Source organism: Melanostigma gelatinosum (assembly GCF_949748355.1).
Source record: "Melanostigma gelatinosum genome assembly, chromosome: 13".
NCBI lineage: Eukaryota > Metazoa > Chordata > Actinopteri > Perciformes > Zoarcidae > Melanostigma > Melanostigma gelatinosum.
The window spans coordinates 8,771,952-8,793,645 of NC_136646.1; the positions used below are offsets into that span (position 1 = coordinate 8,771,952).

General features: G+C 45.2%; 3 protein-coding genes across 3 annotated transcripts; 2 read left to right on the forward strand and 1 right to left on the reverse strand.

Moving 5' to 3' along the window:
- Window positions 1-1,802: 1,802 nt before the first annotated feature.
- On the forward strand, window positions 1,803-12,520 carry rab3db (RAB3D, member RAS oncogene family, b). Its single transcript, XM_079282010.1, has 5 exons — window positions 1,803-2,023; window positions 4,380-4,616; window positions 9,330-9,448; window positions 10,023-10,147; window positions 10,256-12,520. The coding sequence occupies exons 2-5, from the start codon at window positions 4,380-4,382 to the stop codon at window positions 10,441-10,443; spliced, it is 669 nt and encodes a 222-aa protein (XP_079138136.1). The 5' UTR covers window positions 1,803-2,023; the 3' UTR covers window positions 10,444-12,520.
- A 1,272-nt stretch (window positions 12,521-13,792) lies between these two features.
- On the forward strand, window positions 13,793-16,619 carry epor (erythropoietin receptor; the record flags this gene model as incomplete). The annotated part of the gene is made up of 8 exons (XM_079282471.1): window positions 13,793-13,895; window positions 14,090-14,225; window positions 14,351-14,517; window positions 14,735-14,886; window positions 15,021-15,177; window positions 15,295-15,382; window positions 15,470-15,557; window positions 15,909-16,619. 8 exons carry the CDS (start codon window positions 13,793-13,795, stop codon window positions 16,617-16,619), a joined length of 1,602 nt encoding a protein of 533 aa, XP_079138597.1.
- An 87-nt stretch (window positions 16,620-16,706) lies between these two features.
- Window positions 16,707-21,553, reverse strand: swsap1 (SWIM-type zinc finger 7 associated protein 1). The gene is made up of 2 exons (XM_079282310.1): window positions 21,206-21,553; window positions 16,707-20,262 (listed from the first exon to the last, which is right to left on the reverse strand). The coding sequence occupies exons 1-2, from the start codon at window positions 21,527-21,529 to the stop codon at window positions 19,702-19,704; spliced, it is 885 nt and encodes a 294-aa protein (XP_079138436.1). The 5' UTR covers window positions 21,530-21,553; the 3' UTR covers window positions 16,707-19,701.
- Window positions 21,554-21,694: the final 141 nt, after the last annotated feature.

The following is a 21,694-nucleotide window of genomic DNA, read 5'->3' on the forward strand; positions in this document are numbered from 1 at the left end:
TCTATCCACTCATCCATTGCATGGCATGGGGGGAATTTAAAGTGAAATAGCTCGAGACGTCTCAGGACTGTTGGTATCAAGAACTCCTTGATTTCTATACAATGTGTAGATTATTTGGTCCGACCACGAAGAAAAATGCACACTGTTAAAGAATCCCCCTCAACTCTGCGTGTCCAAAGTAAAACACGAGGAAGTGGGGGAACAAAAGGAAGCGTTGAGTGACTCCTTCCTCCGTCATTCCTGACCCTCACAAGGAAACGAGCTTGTGTGCGCGTTGAGACGCGGTTCACAAGCTGCAACATAACTGGTTTCAGGGACCAGGGTTTGGAGCTCCCGTGGGGTTACGGGAGAATGGTGTGCACATTAATTATGAGTCAGGGAGCCCGAGGCAGCTTTATTCGATCATCTCTGAAGTGGAAATGTGGACCTCGTTTGCAATTGTTTGATCTCGGTGGTGGATGTGTACGCAGCATAACGAAAACACACTGGGCTGCTCAGTTTGATACAAACAATAACCATAACCAGTGGCGGCTGGTCAATAGAGGGCCATGGGGCATGGCCCCACCATGAGCCACACAAAAAAGGAAAAAAAAGAAAAATAATAATAATCATAAATTATACAAATTGTCAATATTTGTGTTTTTGAACTATGGAATGTACCCAGTAATGTGTAAAATATGATATCTGCGCAAAATATATGCTTTTCCTGCTCGTGCTATCCCCGTGTGCTGATCTTTACCTCCTATAACCAGGTCCATAGGGGCATCTCAATAAATAAACATATTATACTATATAAGTGTTATTTACTGATTTTTTTCGTGTTGGAATACATGTTAAATATTTAACTGCCAAGTAATAATGCGTGTTTGATACTTACATTTTTTTGCATTAAATCATACTGGGATGTTTTCTGAAATTGATAGGATGGCCCTACCTAGAAAATGTTCCACCAGCCGCCACTGACCATAACACACACACAATAACCACAGACCAATTACCTCACTGAACTTTGGTAACTGTGGCCTTGAAGAACCCAAATCATGAGGGGAGGTTTTTCAATCGGATACATTTATTTAGTCAAATTAGGCTGCGAAGTCAGGTTGTATCACCTCAAATCCATCTGGCATCGTGTTACCTTGAATGATCCCAATGAGATACACACAAGAAGTGATGTTGGATCCCTTCACTATTTTTTCTCTTTTTTAAAAATAATATTCCTTTATAATATTCCTGGAAAATCTCTGCTGGGACTTTATAGCATCTTTGCTTTGTCATGTTCATGTACTTAACCTCGTCAAAGGAACTCAGTGAGTCTATAAAGGGTCTCCAGGTCTCTTGGTTGGAGCATTGATTGTTTTGTTCAGTTTTTTTGGTACACAGAAATGTGTAGATAATGTGTCTTTTCTATGATATTGTTTCATATGTGATGCGCTGTTTGTACATTTTGCAAACTTGTTTTTTATTGTAGATCTACAGCTTTTTTTGTAAATATCTTCCTGCACGTGCATAGCTCCTGAAAAGTATACAAATAAACGATATGAATATAAATATATGTTATAATAGATTTGTATCATGTCAATCTTAAATAGCCTGGACACATAGTCTATAATGATCTATGATCTTCTAAAACTATTCTGTCCTGTTTCACTAGAGTGTGCGTGTTAGCGTAGTGCGCGCGCACTGGGTGTACAGCCCTCGCGCTGTGTACACTGACACAGCCCCATAGCTTCCAGCAGTCCGTGTTAACTCTGCCACAGACGGAGCACCAGCCACAGTGTCAGCCACGCTACAGACATCCGGGAGCGGCTCCAAACCTCGAAAGAAAAAAGAAAAGTATCCCGTTGAGGAAGGAGAGAGCAGGTCGGGTGCTGGTGCTGGTGCTGGAGCAGGAAAAAAGGGATATTTTCCAGGTGCTAGGTCTACTTTCGCAGGCTAACGTTACTCTACCCGGCATCTCACCGCCGCCGGACGGAAGACAGTATCTCTGAACCGAGCTGGACGTTTGCTTTTCTTACAAAACAAGGTAAGTTTGTTCAAGTTTCCGAGTTTCAGCGGGTTTTTTCCTGCCTCGCGAACGCTTCCTTCATGTCCGAGTGCTAATGCGGCACCGTCACTCAGAGGGGTTACGCTTTATTTAGAATTTATGCTAACAGGTAGATGCTCGCGGAATGATACCCAATGTATGGTTTCACTGGCCCTTGGTTGGTTTTCGTTCGGCACGCTATTGCTGCGTAAAGTGGTAAAAAGTTAGACCGTTGACGTCATTGACGTAATTTTCCTCTATGGTAATAAAACGAGTTTTCATCTCCCATCAGTGTTTGCGTTTCAGTCTTCTCAATAATGAAAGAAGTGACGTGACAGCTGCCCCACCAATCAATGCTGGTCCTGGCTACCATCACCGGGCCCTGTTCACCAATAATGGCCTCTGTTTGATTTCACTGGAGATAACGAATCTCCGGTGCTCCATAAAGGAGCTCTCACTCTCATCAGTGAGGATGTGTCTCACTGCTTGGAGGACGTGTGTCCCTTCAGAGACAAATGACACCAGGTGCTGATGTGGGGGCCCTTATCAAAGTCATCACTCAGTTGGTATCCGGTTCTTATTGTTGTCCAGTGCAGAGGGAACTTGACACTCAACAGCGCAGTAACAAGAAAACTCCATCATGTAAATCTTGTAATTTATGTGACATCTTTGTGAAAAGAGACTCCGATGTGTTCGCTGGCTGTGTAAACCTTCTTATTGGCCTGCAGACATCCTGAGCTCCACAGTAAACACTGAGGACATGTGACTGGGGTTATTTCAGGCTTAAGCTGAGCTGAAAGTTGGACTAAGAAATACTTTTTTTGAATGGGAGGATCCGTGGGCTCTTTAAGCGCCCACAAGAATGTTCCCCCGGAGACCCTTATGTGGCACGGGCATCATGTGATGTTTTGTTTTTTTTAAAGGGCAAAGACTTGAAACTTATGCCCCGATCACCGCACTCTACGTAAAGCCCAGGGAAGCACTTTTCCAGCGTAAAAGGGATGGTGTTCACGTGGCATGCACCTACCTGGTGAAGTTGTGAAAGAGGATTGCGTTACTGTTACAACAGCGCTTCATTTCGACATCAGCCGGCACGCAAGTTTGCGCAGGCTTGAAAAGTCTTCCAGTGGACTGGAGGTGTACGTCAGCTACAGAATCCCAATACTAACCCAACAAAGGTTGGAAGGATTTTAATAATAACATGGTTCGTTTTTTTGGGGGGTGTTTCCTTCCTCTTGCAGACATCAGTTGTTTTGGATACTTCTTTTTGGAAACACAAGAGCACAGTATACAAGTGAGGAACATGGACTCGTCCCTCTCATAGCCAGGCAATTACTGTGAGAGCAAACATTTACACAGTCAATGATTTTGTGAGGCTTCTCCAATTTCTCAGTAGCGATGCCCCTCCTCCTCCTCCTCCTCCTCCTCCTCCTCCTCCTCCCATAGCCCTTGATGGTAGGGTGATAGATATCCCCATCCTGCTCCGGAGACCTCCATCTGGCCAGTTAAAAGCCGAGTGAACTGACCGCTAATGGGTCTTGCTGGCAGCTGAGTCCCTAGTCTGGTCTCCACGGAGACGCTGTGCCGCACCAATTGATCATCATCTGTGTTTTCGGAGGGATGGACATGGTGAGCCACACACACACACACACACACACACTGTTTGGACGGCCAACACCAGAAGACTTAGCGGCAGGTAACCTCACACCGGCCCCTCAGGAGAGATTACTCTGAGATGAATGCTTATAATAAAGCAGATGGCACGGCTTCCTGTAATTGCAAAGCATTCTAAACTCGATCTCACTGTCGTCTTCATTTTGATTGCAAAGCCTTTTAATGGAGCCGTTACTGGATCACACTGATCCCAGATGGATTCGACTAACATCTGGCGACGCTTTGATTCAATCGTAGATCAATAGCAGCTTCTGTAGCTTTGGAACTTCTGTAAATATATTCCAGTGAGACGAGCATCGGTTAATTCTACAGCAGTGCTCGGATAATAAGGCGATCGCAACGTGCATTCGCATCCTCGTGCGCGTGCGAAGACATTGCTTCATAACGCTAGTGGTGGAAAAACTCGCTGTTTGGTGCTGAGCAGGTGTTGTTCAATTTTTAGAGCTTTTCCTGTAAAATACAGCAGGTTTAAAGAAATACAAACAAGTGTTTTATTCGCCCCCCCCCCCCCCCCCCCCTACACCAGAATGATGTGTGGAGCCACATCTTTCTCCACAGCGCCGTGTCAGCTGTTTCATTCACTAGTGAAGAGCGTACTCGTTGATTCAAACCAGTGTCGGCCGTGTTTCCGCCAAACGTTCATGTTTGTAGACGGCCTCCTCCTTGTGTTCCGCCTCTCTAGATGGCATCGAATGACTCGCGCCTCCAGCAGCAGCCGTCCCAGAAGGATGCGGCCGACCAGAACTTTGACTACATGTTCAAGCTGCTGATCATCGGCAACAGCAGCGTGGGGAAGACGTCCTTCCTGTTCCGCTACGCGGACGACTCCTTCACCTCCGCCTTCGTCAGCACCGTGGGCATCGACTTCAAGGTCAAGACCGTGTTCCGCAATGAAAAGAGGATCAAGCTGCAGATCTGGGTGAGTGGTTTTGAGGATAATGTACGCTGTGTTTTTTAAATTTATGCTGTCGGTTGTAGTTCGGAACCTGCAGACTTAAAAAAAATTGGAAATCGGCCATAAAAATAGCAATCGTTGCATCTGCGGCTAATAACCCTTATTGATTGTAAAGTGCTTCGTCTCTCAATCGAACACACCTGAGCACTTTGTGCATTTGAATTTGCTTTGTTGTTAAGAAGATGGAGGCTCCAGTCTCTTCCAGATTTCATTGCTTTAGATGTGAATAAAGTAAGCTCATGTGGAATCCTTGTTTACGCCACGATAGAGTCTCTTTAGGGCAGCCTGGAGGTAGAGGGCTAACCGGCAGACCTTCTTAAAGGCGAGGTCTAGAAGCATCTACACTCGTGGGTTTGGCCCTTGTGCGAGCTCGGCATGTGAATTGTGCAAGTGTAAAAAGCATGACTTCCTCATGGTTTCGTAGACATTGTCACCGGCTACCCTTATCTTGCATCACATCAAACCGATACGGAGCAACGTTCACGTTAATCCTCAGGCAAATATCTGTCTCTTTAGCTGCTAAACGTTCTGCTGTTTTCAACGGTAGCCAGCTTGATAACTGTGTATTTCTGCTGTTTGTTAGGCAGGTACAGCAGAGTGGCTTTTAAAGCTTTTCCAGCAAAGACATAAACAAACCATGAAACAAAACAGCTGAGCTGTGGGACGCCAAAAAAGTCCCATAAAGCTGAAGAGAGATAATAGTGACTCCATACACATCACACTCATTTGATCAGTTGTTGATGTCAACAATATTGATTATAGCTGCTTTAATTTCGATAATAATTTGCTGATGCAGTTTGTAGTTTCAATGAATTTGGACATGATGAAATATTTTGAGTCGCCATGTTTTCCTCTTGGTTTGGTTTCACTTAAACGGATACAAATACAGTCATTATTGCAGGCAGCGTGAATTTGAAGCAGTTATTCTTTGTGGTGCTTCCTCTTTGCTTGTTATGCTTTTTCGTTTGTGTTTACTCTTGAGCATATGACATCATGCAAATTCGTCAATGCAACATTTCACGAGTTTGTGGCTTTCTTGACCGACGCTGCAGCGAGTCATGCAGCAGTTACTGTAACTCACTATTTAAGAAACAAAGAGCTACACACGTAAAGGCCTTTACACACCAGAATAAACACAAAAGTGCGAAATACTCGCCTGTGAATATTCAATGTCTAGGGCTTTTATTCTGAAAGGGAAGAACAGAAGGAGTAAATCTGGTCTGCTGCCTTCGTCGAGGTTGAAAGGAGTAATGAAGTTTGCCATCTTGTTTTCGGACAACAGAGCCTCTGTGTTGCTGTTCCATTCAAATACACCCGCAACTCAACCCGTTCCGCACAACTTAAATGGTCGATGACATTATTCACGCAGCAAAAGCTCAGATAAATCAAACTTGTGCGGGAAAAAAAAGGACGCCGCTTTTTTTTGTTGCGTAATATTCACATTCTTCGTGAAAGAACTCCCCTGATGTGTAAAGGCCTTGAGGTGGATGCCAATTAAAAAGTTTTAACAATCGCTGTTTCAAGTGGGACTCCACCAATTAAAAGTCAGTTTACTCATGAGGATTATTACGAAGCGGTTGAAAACGGTTGTTTTAAGTCGTTAGTGGCCCTGAAAAGTAAACCCAGAGTGATGTCATCATATTCTTCTACAGATGTGCAATAGGAAATTGTTGGAGCACCTCTTTGAAGAAATCGTGCAGTTATTCCCCTTTCTTTCAGAGAGTTAGATGAGGAGATTGGTACCGGTAAATACGAAGTTACTGCCAGCAGCTGGTTAGCTTAGCCCAAAGGCTGGAACCCGCTAGCTTGAGCCGGATCAGCTCCCCCGACAGTCTAAATAAAAAACATGAAATAAAACCAACCCTGGCATTCATTGCAGGGCTTCCACACTGTTCTATGAAGTGTATCCTTCATTCATTTTGTTTCACTCTCAGCCCACATTACTCACAACACACCACAAATCCTATTGACATACATGGTTCAGGTTGTTCAAACAGATGATTCACTCGAACCAACAACGTGCGAGCCACCGTGTGATACACAAACGGTGACGGAGATGAATCAGCAGCAGAGGAGCCCACGCCAAAACACACACTCACCTACCAGACCCAGTCTCTTTTTAAATGACATGCAGTGTTAGCGGTGTGTTTGATATCCCAACAACGACGGAGGAGGAGGAGGAGGAGGAAATTAACTTTTACTATAATGTGTGTTAGGTGAGGCTTTTGGGAAGGGAACGCTGGGTAACGACAAAGAGACCCGCTGTTTCCTACGAGCAGGAAGCAGAGGAAGCTCCCTATCAGCGTGTGACGGGGACGTAAGGAAGATATACTGCAGCGCCATGTGGCAGTGTATTTAAAAAGGGCGTGGGGCCGAGTCCTCCCTTAACGCGTCGTTAACAATCAACTCTGAAATATCCCGGCTGTTAAACTCACGTGAGAGCGTTTCAGCGGATCCTCACACAGGTATTTGTTGACGATCCCACCACTGCACAGCTGCTGGCCTCCGCTTTGTGTATCATGGAAATATGGCTCGCCTGATAACGCACCACATGGTCCTCACACACACACACACACACACACACACACACACACACACACACACACACACGTACGTTGAATAAGCCGAGCTCAAGCGCATGTTTCCCACTGTGTACACACAATGTTTACGTCCCTTTCTTTCTTTTTTGGTGTCATGGAAATATACCTCCGATCTTTGAGCAAACGCGCACACGCCTTCCGCACACTTGGTCGCCCAGGAGACGCTGCTTTGTGTCGGCAGGCTGATGTAAACGCAGGTGACGTGTGTTTTAATTTTTTTTAAAGATCCCGGTCCCGGTGACGTCTCTGACCACGCAGGGTCCTGATGTATACCCCAGTCCCCGTCTATCACCATATATATACACACACACACACACACACGAGGGAGCAGCTTTTATTTACTGGCTGGGAGTTGATTATAGCAACCCCCGCAGGTGGGATGGTCTATTTGGTTAGACGCCCCATTACGCTGCCAAATATGTGTTCATCTCTGCGTGGGCGAGACGAAGGATGGACCCGGACTATTTACCACTTTTAATGAAGCACAAATAAGCCCCGGACAGAAGGCAGAGTTTGACTGTGACGTTTGAAAGAGTGAAGAGAACATAAGAAGGGCGAGCGATGTCGTCTCTGACAGGAGGATTTACTTTGACCGTTTCCGTGAAGCGAGAGGTGATCATCTGGGCCGACCACCCACAGCAGCCCCGGCTGTAATGGAACATTCATAACCCTCAATGGCCTCTCCGGTTACCTGGGCAACCCACTCCTCCTCCTCACTGTGAGGAAAACATCAGACAAACACACACACACACACATACTTAGGCCCCAGATGCAAATGAGGACTCAGACGGGTTACCAAGTGGGGGGGGGGGGGGGGGGGGGGGGGGGTCAGCCTACCTGTGTGATCTTTCATCCTCTGAACCGTGATGTCGCACATTTAATTTAAGAGATGCCTCTGATAAACTCGCTGGCCTCCTCGTCCTCGTCCTCCGGTGGTGGTGTGAAGTGCTTTGGAAGGAGAGAGATGCCTATTATTTCCAAGACAGCACACAAGATCCATACAACTATCTATTTCACTTCTGCTGATTGAAACCTGACATAAACAAACACATTTTATTTGAAAATTCCTTTAATAACTCACCCACCATCGCCAATGATTTACCTGACCAGTGATTTCCAAACAGAAGGTGCTGCAGCTGCCAGATTACAGAGTCGCTCAACTATTTGAAAAGAAATAACGAAAACGCGTATTAAACCAGTCGTAACGCATGAACGCTACTTGTCGTGAGTGAGAGTGTGTGAAACCACGGCTGGACTCTAAGAGTATTTCTTTATTTTTTTGCTGAGCAAGGTTTCTAACTGAGTGAAGTGACCCGGAAAGTATCTCAGTGGCAGACATGAAGAGAGCTGGTCGAATGCTCGAAATGCTTTCTTATCTCCTTCAGCATAGGGAGCACTGGACCGTGCTTTACCAAAGGAAGGGAGGTAATGTCGTCCCACGGCTATAACAGTCGGATACTCTTAGCACTGCAGTGGACTTTTTCCTAACTCCTCATGAATGATCCTTCACGTGTTCCCTTAACAGTTCGCTAAAAAGTCACGTAGTTTGTAATGTTTTTAAAAGTGGTCGTATGAATCCAGACTTACCCAAACCGATCTAAACCTTGACGGTCTAAAATATCACACCAAATATCCACTTTTATAAATGAACATTGTTAAATAGCACCCCGTTTAAAATACGAGGAGCCATATTTGAATATGACAGGTGGTGTTGATGAAGGGGACCACTCTATATGTTCAGTCAGAAGTAACATGCATCTGCATTCTGCCAGATGTTTCTGAGTGTGACAGTTGAGCAGGCCCCCCCCCTCCTCTGAAAGTGTTGGATGACTCCACACTGGTTCAGTAAGTATTGCAGCTACAGACCATAGTTTGGATGATGTTGCCCCCTTGTGGTTTCAAGTCATAAACCATGTGTTGAGTCACCACAGGGAATTAATGTTTCTTTCAGTTTGTTTTGTAGACTTTGATCAATATGAAAAGTGTGAAGCGTAGAAATATATTTGTGTGTGTGTGTGTGTGTGTGTGTGTGTGTGTGTGTGTGTGTGTGTGTGTGTGTGTGTGTGTTTCCATGCAGGATACAGCGGGGCAGGAGCGCTACCGCACCATCACCACGGCCTACTACAGAGGAGCCATGGGCTTCCTGCTCATGTACGACATCACTAACCAGGACTCCTTCAACGCAGTTCAGGACTGGTGAGTCGGATACTGTTAAACATTTTGGTCCAGGAGAATATTATTTTATTCTTTTGTCCCATTTCTCATGAAGTTAGATTATGAAGCCCCTTTTTGCTCATAAGGCTGGAAGTGTGAGGTGTAAAAACAAGCAGCCAATTGTTTCCATGGATTCTTTTGCCTATCTATGCATACAGATCATGCCCATTTTTTCTACATTTGTCATTTTTGGGAAAACCTTTTCTCCCCACTACTTTCCGACAGAAATCTCACCACTCGTCACCAAAAGTTCTACAAAACCTCCATAAATGACCTTGCGCTAAATGTTGAGCACCATTTTCACACAACCGGTTGCCAGATTCTTGCATTGTGCAGTTGCATCCAAAATGAGATGACATGCAAACCAACTCCACAGTGATGCTGCAAATTTTGATGTATTTTCCCCCCTATTAGTGGCACTGAGGACACTTTTAAAGGAGTGTCGACCACCCTTCGGTTCATATTTTATTGCTGTATCTAATTTGTTGGTTTCTACGTTGCTTTTTTTTTTTCTTTACTGCTTTTAATCACGTATACTGTTATGTCTGTCCGACAGGGCGACGCAGATCAAGACGTACTCGTGGGACAATGCTCAGGTGATCCTGATCGCTAACAAGTGTGACCTGGAGGACGACAGGCTCGTACCCACGGAGGACGGCCAGAGGCTGGCGGAGGAGCTAGGTAGAGACTCTTCACTCGCACTTCTACCCGCTAGCTTCTGCCCACAGACGTTTCAACACGCATACATCTACTGAAACCATGTCACTACCCCCCCCCCCCCCCCCTCAGGTTTCCATTTCTTCGAGGCCAGCGCCAAGGACAACATCAACGTGAAGCAGGTGTTCGAGCGGCTGGTGGACGTCATCTGCGAGAAGATGAACGAGAGCATGGAGGGGGACATCGACCTTGTGTCCAACCACAGGAACCAGCCCCTTAAAGACTCGCCGTCAGAGAGCCACGGGGGCTGCACCTGCTGAAGTGTCCGTCCTCTTACCAGCTCCCCCCCCACACACACACACACTGATAATCATATATTAAGGCCTTCCCTCTCTGTGCCTCGACCACGTAAAGTGCCGCACCTCTTCCTGTCTCTTCACTCCAGCCACGCCCAGCTCTGCTTTGTCCACACAGCCCGGCACGAACCAAAAGGACAGCTCGCTGAAATACTCTTCATCAGCATTGTCAGACCCTCCTCAGCCCTGTGTTTCAGTCTTTTACCCTTAAAGGGGGCCCACTTTCTGTCTCTGTGTCCAACCCCGTCAGCTCTGCGGTGAGCTGATAGTCCACCAAACGTGTCCGGTGCTCCGTCCCCCCCACCCAACTCAACCGCTGCTGCGACCTTATCTGAGACATTTGTTCAGTGGCTTTCATTTTTCCTCGACAAATATTTGTGCAGATAACTTAAAGCCAGTGATGCCAAATAGTGGCTGTAGGTGGCTGTGCTTTGTGGCATTCATTGTTTTGTTTGAGATACATTCAGTGTGCTCAGGTGCAAATGACGCCTCAACAAAAGGCACATCCAGCTTTGTAACGCTTAAAGGAACAGTTTGACGTTTTGTGAAATCTGCTTATTTGCTACCTTGTGGAGAGTTGGATGAGAAGATTAATACCGCTCTCATGTCTGTATGCCAAACATGAAGTACCGCTAATGTCTCACCTACCCTCGAGGATTTCTCTGTTATGTCTTATTATGAAGTTCAAAATGATGACAAGATGATAAAAAAAAGAGTTGCCCTCAGTGCCTCTGGGAGGCTGTCGAAGCCTGTTCCTGTGCAGTAACGCTGAGACAGCTGGAGGGCGACGGTGATGCCCAACGTGGAGCGCCGCTCTCTACACATACGCTGCCGCGCCGGTGCCATGAATTCGTTTTAACTATCGCCGACACCTGTACCTGTACGGCCCCGTGGCGTAGCTCACCTCTTTGTGCCACTCCGTCTTTAAATGGCTTCTCCCGCAAAACCGACGCGTGCGTTCACCGCGACACCCACCCACGCACGCACCCCACTCCCACAGACTGCAGCATGCCAAAGAGTTGGCATGGCAAACCTACTATGCTTAATTAATGAGTTTCTACAAAGTGGTGAATTTTCTTTTTGTCCTTGTTTACTGACATAATGACTGTTATGTGGAAATGCAGCACTGTGTGTGTGTGTGTGTGTGTGCGTGTGTGTGTGTGTGTATACGTACCAGAACACTGATCTCTGAAGGATAAGTGTCGGCCTCAACATGTGCTGTTGCCACTGTGAGGAAAAGCAATGAGCTGAAGTCACCCTCCCTCTGTGTGTGTTGTAATCCGAGCTTCTCTGTGCTTTGTTGACGTATTGTTGACATATCTGTTGCCGTTGTTTGCGCTGTTAGCACCGTTGGCTGCTAACATTGAGAGCCGGTGGAGGCAACAGATGTGCTCTGAGTTGAGTATTGAGCATCTTTTAAAGGAGCCTTCGTCACTTCATCTCCCACTGCTGTCATCTGAAGTAAATACAATGAGGTTTCACCTTCATTTCACGTCACGTTGTTTGCCATCAGTTACACTGGACCTGAAATAGCTTTTGTGTTCATTGTTCCATGTCAGTATTGAACGGTCAACCCCCTCTCCACACCTGAAAACTGTGTCCTGAATGAAGTTATTTAAATTTCAAAGCCTATGGATTGCACCACAAATCGGTTATGTTGCCATTATTTTCTGTTAGTTGTCCATGTGCCGACTACTGACTTGCCACCTGATATATCAACCTGATATATCAACCATAACCGCAAAAGGAGCTTACCAGGGCGGCTGCTGCTTGAATGTGCTAAACACTGATGTTGAATATTTCACCACTTCGTCCGGTTTCTGCCTTACTGAAAAACTGCCGACTCTGACGCTTTTGTACAACTTATGTCAGTAGCATCCAGAGCTGTTAGCCTGGGGTTTGTTCTTTCTCTCTTTTGTTTACGATCTATTTTGTGTCGCATTCCTGATTGGTCGCTTTCTAAAAGAGGGGAGATCACATCGTTGGATCCCTTTATTTAAGGCTCTGAATGTGTTGGATGGAAGCATTGTGGGGCGGTGAAAAAATGGATCCTATAAACAAGAATAAACTGAGTATGTCGAAATGTGTACATGCAAATAAAGGATATATTCATCACAAAAGGGAGAGTGTGTTTGCAGATCCTTGTCTTTAGTTCCTTTTACATGAGTGTACAGTGTGACAGCAGCATGTGAAGTGTAATTTATGACCTAACCCCGAAACATCAGGTCCGGGCTTTTTTTCCCTTCACGTTTTATCAGTAGAACCAGAGAAACCACACTCTGCATTGTCCTCCACGACGATACGGATTTCCTCATCCCCTTCTTCCTGCCAGCGGGGTCAGCAAGGCCCGACATGAGGGCCTCAACTGAACTTATCTGGAGATTGAATTTCACTAAACTGGCTGAAAAACACGTGAAGCTGACAAAAAAAGGTTCAAGCAGTCATGTGAGTGAAACGCAGCATGCTGTTTACATCAGCACCCACGTGTGACGTAAATGAGGCGCTGAATTGCATTTAAATGGGTGGGGATGGGCCACTAACCGCCCCCCCCCCCCCCCCCCCCGGGCCACTTATCGTGGGTGAAGAAACAAGGGCGTGGTAAAAACGAAGAAAACATGTAGGTGCAGCAAGTAGATAAGAAACCGTTTAGGTCTGCGTCTGAGACGTGCGAGTAGCTGCGGTTTCCGTTACTTGGGCACGTGCAGGGATTCAGCTGGCCCGGGTCCAGAAAAGGGGGCTGAGCGACATCTCCTCAAGGCTTCAGCTCCTGCAGTGAACTACAGTTCAGCCTCGAGACAGGTTCTCAGACATATACCCATTTAGAAAATATAAAATGGTTTTACTGTTATTATTGTTGTATTGGTATTATTATTATTTGTACTGATGTTATTATCATTTCTATTTTCATTTTGTTAATCTATCAACCTATCCATGTATCCATCCATCCCACCCTTTCTCTCTGTCAACGTTTGCGCGCTTTTACGCACGTCTCTCTCTCCCCACAGCAGCAAAAAAAAAAAACAAGTGGTAAACATCAATGAGCGCGTGATTCACGCCCCCCCCCCCCCCCAAACGGGAGAGTAAAAAGTTTTGCAAGAGTGCACGTGCCCCTCCCCTCCTTTACCGACTTTTTGGAGGTAAACAGCTCGGCTCTCCGCAGCTTATCGCTCACAAGCAGGCGCGTAAACTGCGCTGCGCTATCCATGGTATCTGAACAAAAAAAACAACAAGCCTCCCCCTGAGAGAGCTGCGGCAGACCCGTTAGTGGCAGGTTGTTTTCAAGTGATGCTGGCGGGCGACAGGAGACAAAAGGATGATATGCTTTCACCTGAGCCGCTTGTTGGCGCTTTGCGGGATATTTTGCGCCATGCGAGAAGCGTCCGTTGTCCAGGGGGCACGAGATTTCGAAAAAAAAGGTAAGAGAATTTGTTTGTATTCATTCTGTAGAACATCAAAAGTGCCCCTTTTAAAGTAAAATAAGTATTAGGTAGATAAAAAAAAAAAAAGGTTTTGATCCACCACGTTTATTCTTCCTATATTGGATTATTGGATTTCAAATCTATAACAATAACAAGCTGTTGCCCCCCCCCCCCTAACTTCACCTCCTCAGTGTCTATACTGCTGAAAGAGGAGCCAGAAAACCCCAAGTGCTTCGTCGACGGCAGGAAGGACTTCACATGCTTCTGGGAGGAAGATGAGGAGAGGGCCGGCTCCGTGGACCAGTACTCTTTCACGTACAGCTACCAGTAAGTCACAGTAACAAGCAGGCCAAAACCAACAGCAACATTCAGCATGTCTGAATTCTAGGTGGCCTCATTCAAGAAAAACCTCTCTCTGAACCCTCTGAGTGCTTTTTGTCTTCCTCTGTCAGGAAGGAAAACAGCAGCAGGTGCCCACTGAGAGCCCTTCCTCTAGCGGGCGGAAAAAGGCTGTTTGTCTGCCACCTGAACCAACCCCAGATGTTTGTCCAAATGGACTTACGAGTTCATCGAGAGGGAAAGCTGATCCACCATCGCAGCCTTTTCATCGAGCTTGTCTGTAAGTTATTTCACTGCCACTGCCTTCGCTAAACGTCAGAGCAGTGCATTTGAAAGGTTTGTGTGAGAATGATTCATTGTCATTGACTCTAAAATTCCCAATACCTTTTTTATTTCTTTCAAATAAATATCTATATTCTTTTGGGGAAGAATGTTCTTTCCCCGACTTCCGTCAAAATCCTCCCTAACAAGCTGCCTCTTGTCTACCTGCATGACAGTTCTCCTGGACCCTCCCGATAACGTGACGGTGAGCAGGACCGGTGAGAAAGGCCAGCTGAATGTCAGCTGGATGGTTCCTCCTCTCAAGTACATGTATGACAGCGTGCTGTACCAGGTCAACTACACCGCGGCCGACAGTCACGCGGGGCAGGTACGGCGGTTGCTTTAATGCCCTGCACGACCTCACTGATATGTTAGAGGGGGAATGAAGCTTTGTGCAGCAGGTTGGTTGAATGGTTGGGGACAATGTGGACCCGTATTGACGAGTTGGGGACTGTTTTGCAGGTGGAGGTGGTAAGAGCCAGCTCAGAGTTGACCCTGAGAGGCCTGCAGCCAGGCACGAAGTACAAGGTGCGAGTGCGTGTAAAGATGGACGGGATTAGCTACAATGGCTACTGGAGCGCCTGGAGTGACCCGGTGTTCATGGAAACACCGCCTGCAGGTGAGCACTCTTAAAAGGCTGTAATCCCACATTTTCACTGTACATGGACAGATCCAATCCAATTCAAGTTGGTTCCCAATGCAATGCCTGTTTTTGATCATTGTGTGCCTCCTCCAGAACTCGACCTACTCATCGTGTCCCTGACGCTCATCATCTCTCTCTTCCTCATTGCGCTGTCTCTCACCATGCTCCTGTCCCAGCGGAGGTCAGACAACCAGCAATGCATAGCTAATTTACTTACCACAAGAAAACAAATGTAGAATTGTAATTTCAGCATCTGTGCTCTTTTCAGGTTTGTCATAGAGAAGGTTTGGCCGACTATTCCAACTCCTGACAGCAAGTTCCAAGGCCTTTTCACTGTTTATGGCGGGGACTTTAAGGTAAGAGCGAGACACGTTTACAGCCTTGCTAGCGGCTCTGTGAGGCTGTACTTAGGTACAAGGCTGCTTTGTGCTAAATGCTGACGTCAGCATGCTGCAGGCTCACAGGGACAATGCTGGCATGTCTGGCGTGTATGTTTACCATGTTGTTCGTTGTCTTAATTTAGTGTGTTAGCACGCTGACATTTGCTATTTAGTGTGGACAAACTGAAACGTTGAACTGATTGTCATGCCAATCCATCCAATGGTAGTCAAGACACAATAGTGGTGTTTTAAAAAAGTGTCATCTTCATTTTAGAATATCCAAGGCTTCAAGGAGTTTTCAATATCCTTTGTTGTGTTTTTGTACAGGAGTGGTTAGGTCAGACCAACGGAGGCATATGGTTGACTCCAGAGTACTTCTACTCAGAAGAAAGCCCTTCTCCTCTGGAGGTCCTGTCAGAGTTCAGTCCTGGCCCCTCGCTGCCTTTCCCACCTCTGCCACCCAAGGCCTTTAAAGCTTCGACCACAGGCAGAAAGGAGGACAAGGATGAAATGAAAGGGCCGGTCGAGAGAGAGCCGTTGGAAAGGGATGATTCGGAGTTGACAGAGCGATGGAGAGCCACACCACACGACCACTGGCTGATGGACCGCTTAAGGGCGCTCCACCAGAACCCAGTTCCCTGCTCCAAGTCCTCTCTGCTGGAGTCCCAAGACGCCTACGTCACCCTCAGTGGCAACAACCAAAGAGAAGACGGTCACTTGGACGACGCTCTCGAGGAGGCCTTACCGCTTGAGGTGCTTTTCGCCTCCAGTAAGACCGTGTCCTGTGAATCGCACTCCGACCTGGGATCCGGGCAGCAGAGCTCCGGCCTTTCGTCACAGTCCAGCTTTGAGTACCCAAACCACGCCTGGATGTCCAAAGGCCCCGGGTACACCTACATGGCAGTGGCAGACTCTGGGGTCTCTATGGATTACAGCCCCATGAGCCGAGTAGGCGACATTGGAAATGTGGTCATCTACGCCAATGAGTACGAGAACGAGATACCTGCTCTTAGAAGACCCTTCCTGCACATGGACTGAGCCTTGAAGCAGGCTCAGTGGAAGGTTTTTGGATATCCACCCAAAGTTACATATAGCCTCTCAACAACTGTTAAGAAAGGTGGACCAAGAATTTGGGAGCCGACTGACACCGAAGTGTAAGCTAAAGGACTCAGAGGAAGAGTCCGCTGGATGTACATACAGTACATTGTTTCTACTTTATGCAAACCACAGCAGTGGTTTACAGCAAATACTGATATTCAGTAAAAACTCTGCATGCTGACCTGTAAGTATCCTAGCCTGTAGATCAGGGCAGCTTCTCTTTTATATTATTCACCAAAATTCAAGTTGCGGGAGTGTTTCCATCGTGGTTTATGCAAATTTGAGCTAAGTGTGCTTTTAAATCCTAAATGACAGAATGGCTATTGGGTTAAATTACAGAACAGACACCTGAAATGGAAGACTTTGATGTGAGGATGTAGGGCTGGTGGTATATAACATTTTTTGTATCGTCAACCAACCCTGCCTATAAGTGTTGCCTGTCTAACCAAAGCCTGATATATAGCTTACACTCTGAACATTCAACCGTTTTTATATCGTTAACAACTGAATCTTTCCCATTTCCACCATTCATCCCCGATGCTGTGAACGGGGTGAGGCCCAGCAATGCTTTCTGCTAAATGCTAATGACAGCATGCTAACATGCGCAAAGTGGCAATGTTAATATGCTGATCGTTAACTATGTTCATCATCTTAGTTTTTACCCTTATAGTTTCTGGAGTTAGCATGCTAACAATCGCTAATTAGCACTAAATGCAAAGCACAGCTGAGGCTAATGGGAATGCCATGTTTGCAGGTATTAGGTCATAAACCAAAGTATTGGAAAGATTCAAATTTGATATGACGATGGCAGTAGATTGAACACTTCAACCTCTGGGGACATTTAATGTTTCCACAAATTTCATTGCGAACCATTAAATAATTGAGATATTTCCGTCTGGACCAAAGTACACGTGTGTATTAATCCACTGTTGAAAATATACCATCTACTCCTGTTCCACTCACATTCGCTAAAAACTACAATGCCCAGCTGTTTTCGGAAATTAGAGAGAATTATTTTAATACATGAAACTACATATTTGTGTGCAGTTTTAGGTTTCCATCTTCAGTTAGAACCAGTGGGCTGGAGGTTGAGTGCCACATAAAGATAATTAAGATGAATCCCAACGATGAGACACTGAGTCAAAATTTACATTTTCTAAATCAAAATTATGAGACAACCTGTCAAAGTTCTGAGCTAGTAAGTCAGAAGTATGATTTTTTTTTAATCACAACTATGACATAATAAAAAGAGCTAAGTTTAGAATGAGTATTATTGCCTGATTTATCGTATCAAATTTCTGTTTTTATGTATTTAAATACAATTTTATTGTTATTTTTTTTACCCGTGTCAAATGTTGAGATGGAAGTCATAACTATGAAATGATAAGTTGCAATGTTTACTTTTTAAGTTAAAATGATGAGATCATAGGTCTATATTTGTAACTAATTTTTAAGGTCTCACTTAACATCTCACAATCTGACTTAAAAGTCAAAATGTTGACTGATCTCGTCGTTATTGGAGCTCAAACTACAAGTCGATTTAAGGACTTAATTGATCTGCAGAAAATGAATCTTTAACTGTTTCGAAAATTGCGGATTCATTCAATAGTTGTTCATGCACAAGCGTCCCACAATGTTGACCACCATTACCATAAGTATTTATATATTTTTGCAGTCCTGAAACTAGAATATTGCCAACCGTATACTTCAAAATATAAATCAAACACACTTAAACTGTGCAGAAATTATATCAATGTGATTTCCAAATCAGAAGGAACTCACTGTATTTGTAAATGGTATAATGGTGATATTTTGTGTTTTATCACAAACGCAGAATCCTGGAACAAAGGAAGTAAGATGAGTACTACTGTAGGTCATAGGCATTCTCATGGAACTGTAGTCGTTAGTTTCTTTCTTGACATGTTGAAGTTGTGTTTTTAGTCACTGCTGCCATCTAAAGAGCGGAGCGTGTACAGCACGTCTTAACCCGGTCAAGTCAGTTGCAGTTTATAAATCAAACTTCCACATGTTTTTTGAGAAATTGGAGCACCTCTAAAAGTATATAAAAATATATCTATTTGTTGGTAACTTCTACTTGTTGCAAAAAATGATAGTGTTGGCAAATCTCAAAACCCAAAACCAACTGCCCGTCTCTCACAACTGACGACTCATCAAAGATGATGAAAACGAAATGACATTTTTTAGTATCAATTGCTTTAGATTTGAGGATCACTTATTCCTCAGGCTTCTTTACGTATTCAGCAACATATATTCCACGAGAAAGTTGACCTATCAGTAACGTTTTGTTTCGTGCTTTTTTCTCTTTCTGAAACATGATATTCTGTATTGAACGTGATATTGTTTATTTTTCATATACTTCTACTGATTTATAAAATACTTTAACTGTGATATCAGCCACTTCGGTCCGATGTCTCACACGTGCCACTCGCTCCGATGTTGTAAGTTAGTGGTTCAACCTGAGGTACGGGACCCCGCTGAGGGGTCCCAGGATGATTAAGGGGATAAGAAAACAAAAACATCAATATGCTTTTCAAAATATATGTTTATTTGTATATATACAGTGTACAGTGAATTTGTCTGCCCTTTTGGCATAAGTAGACTTTGTTTAGTTTTTAAGGGTCCTGAGCCAAAAATGTTTAACCACTATTCAATTGAAACACTTTAGTGTCTATGTAAATGTTTTCATGATGTAAGACTTTCTTCATGTGTTTGACAAAGCTTTATGGCGTTTAAACTCATTAAACCTTGTACATCTGCAACCGCTGTGGTCCTGTTCTCTTACATCTGAGCAGCAGATTACGTCACGCTGTGTCGGCGGTGAAGAGACAAGGCGGAGAAAGGTACCAGAGGAGTCATGACGGTCAAAGTAAAGGCAACAACTACTCAGATAAACTGTATTACGGTACGATAACCGAGTATTTCCTTTGAACAAACCTCCTCACGTGAACAAATCGACCTTCAGTTTCTCCCTCACTGCTCCGGTCTTTGATGCAAACAATTTTCAAACCAACTCAAACTCCATGAAACCATCTGGAGAAATCAGCAGCTTCCACTCTGGGGCTACAGCAGGCCTGTCCTCACAGTCTTTGGTAGAAGAGGCCTCTGCGATGCCCGTCCCAGAGAGGTAAATGTGCCACACCTCCTGCAGTCCGGCCGCCACAGCTTCGTAGCTGCCGTCCCTGTCCAGCGTACAGCGGACCCGGAAATAGCGATCAAGCACATCGAGGGCGGGATCCGTGGCGGAGGCCTCCCCGGTGTCCACCGCGGACCGGAAAGAGGCGATGACGCGGCAGGGGTCCGAGCTCGGGGAGCATCGCCTCAGGAGTTGTGTGAGGAAGGCGGCGGTGTCGCACAGCAGCGCGGACAGGTGCGCGGCGCAGGACTGCTCCCCCGGGTGGAATCCACCGAGGCCGCCGGCCCCGGGGCCGCCGCACAGGTAGCCCTCCAGCCCGTCGACTACGATGAGTGACGGAGGTGTCGGAGACGTGTTGGCGGATTCGTGCAGGCCGGCCACCTGCTGCAGCAGCTCCCCCACCGTCCTCGGATAGGAAAACTTGATTTTCTTTAAAGAAAAAAATAAGAAGAAACTAAATTGACTCGGAATGATTCAAGGTAGCTGGTCATGAATTTGAGTGTTAAGTCTATGAAATATCAAGCAATAGCAACGCAAAGCCCATCACAACATCTCAGAGCACAATGTGATGTCTACACGTCTTGTTTTCAGTCCAAAACACAAACATGTTCAGTTTACTTGAAGAAAAAGCAGCAACCAAATATTTGGCTTTTCTGCTTGCAAAATGACTAACAAAATGAATAGATTATCAAAATAGTTGCTCATTAACTTTTTATCTGTCAACTAACTTTTTTTTTGCCTCTGTCAACACTGTATGGGCCCACTACAGCCTCAAAAGCCAAACAAACTATTCAAACACCACTGTTACCGTACTATTTTCTGTTTAATGTGGTCTGATCAGACACATTGTGATAAGAGAAGATATGAAATTATATTTTAACTCGTCAATTTACTAGTTTTCAAGCAAAAAGACCAAAATAAAAAATATTTTCTTAATGAAACACAAACAAAAGAAAATGCAAATACGCCCTTTTACTTGTGTTATTGACATATGTTTAATTAAAGATATATACGGAAGTACTTTATAATATATATTTGAAATAAAACGAATGGCTTTATTATTTGATTAATAGATTATTTAATGACCATAACTTTTGGGTAGCCAGGTGGTGAATAATCCCTCTTGCTGGTGAGACATTAAAATACAAGTAAATAATTAATTAACGAAGAGTTAATGAATACATATATTTGTCCTGAGAGCTTTTCGACAACCTGGCAACCCAAACGTTGGTCTCGCGATCTATAAAGCATTAGTAAATGCTTCACTAACAATACATTCATTAATTGGTTAGGCTACTCCTTTATAATGGGGGAGGTTAACTACTTAGGAGAACAATTCAAGCTCACAGTTTGAGCGGACAGTGATTGGTACCTTGAGACTCTCTGGGCTCAGGCTGGGAACCCGCTTCTGCAGACAGAGCGGGAGGCTCTGGATCTGTGTCTGGGTGAAGAACACCACTCTCATGCCCAGCTCTGAGGCCGCTGTCACCGCCGCCAGCAGCAGCACGGAGCGGCTGATGCCGGTGTCACCGACCACCAGCGTGCTGCAGGTCGGTGGTGATGAAGGGGCAACTGTGAGCTCCTTCCTTCCACCTGTCTGTGACGTGAAAGTCTTAAATACGAGTGTTAAAATATCCGTCATGACTGACACTCTGACACTTTCCCCGTAGTTATGTGGTATATCAATTACATTCATGCCATACTGTGTGGGTTCACGCTGAAGTTTCCCGCGTCTGTTTACATGTTGCACATTGGTGTTCGTGCTGCTGCGGTCCGTGTGGAAAAACGCTTTGTAAGCTGTCAGTTCCGCTGCGGTTGTCGGCGTACTCCGAGGGGTATTTATTTTCGTATTTTTTGACAG

Bases quoted from the DNA above. Each gene is read 5' to 3' on its own strand.
- rab3db (XM_079282010.1), top strand. From the start codon at position 4,380: ATGGCATCGAATGACTCGCGCCTCCAGCAGCAGCCGTCCCAGAAGGAT. The intron at 4,617-9,329 runs GTGAGTGGTTTT...GTTTCCATGCAG, and splicing joins GGATCAAGCTGCAGATCTGG to GATACAGCGGGGCAGGAGCG. The intron at 10,148-10,255 runs GTAGAGACTCTT...CCCCCCCCTCAG, and splicing joins GAGGCTGGCGGAGGAGCTAG to GTTTCCATTTCTTCGAGGCC.
- swsap1 (XM_079282310.1), bottom strand. From the start codon at position 21,529: ATGAATGTAATTGATATACCACATAACTACGGGGAAAGTGTCAGAGTG. The intron at 20,263-21,205 runs GTACCAATCACT...TTTTCTTTAAAG, and splicing joins TGAGCCCAGAGAGTCTCAAG to AAAATCAAGTTTTCCTATCC.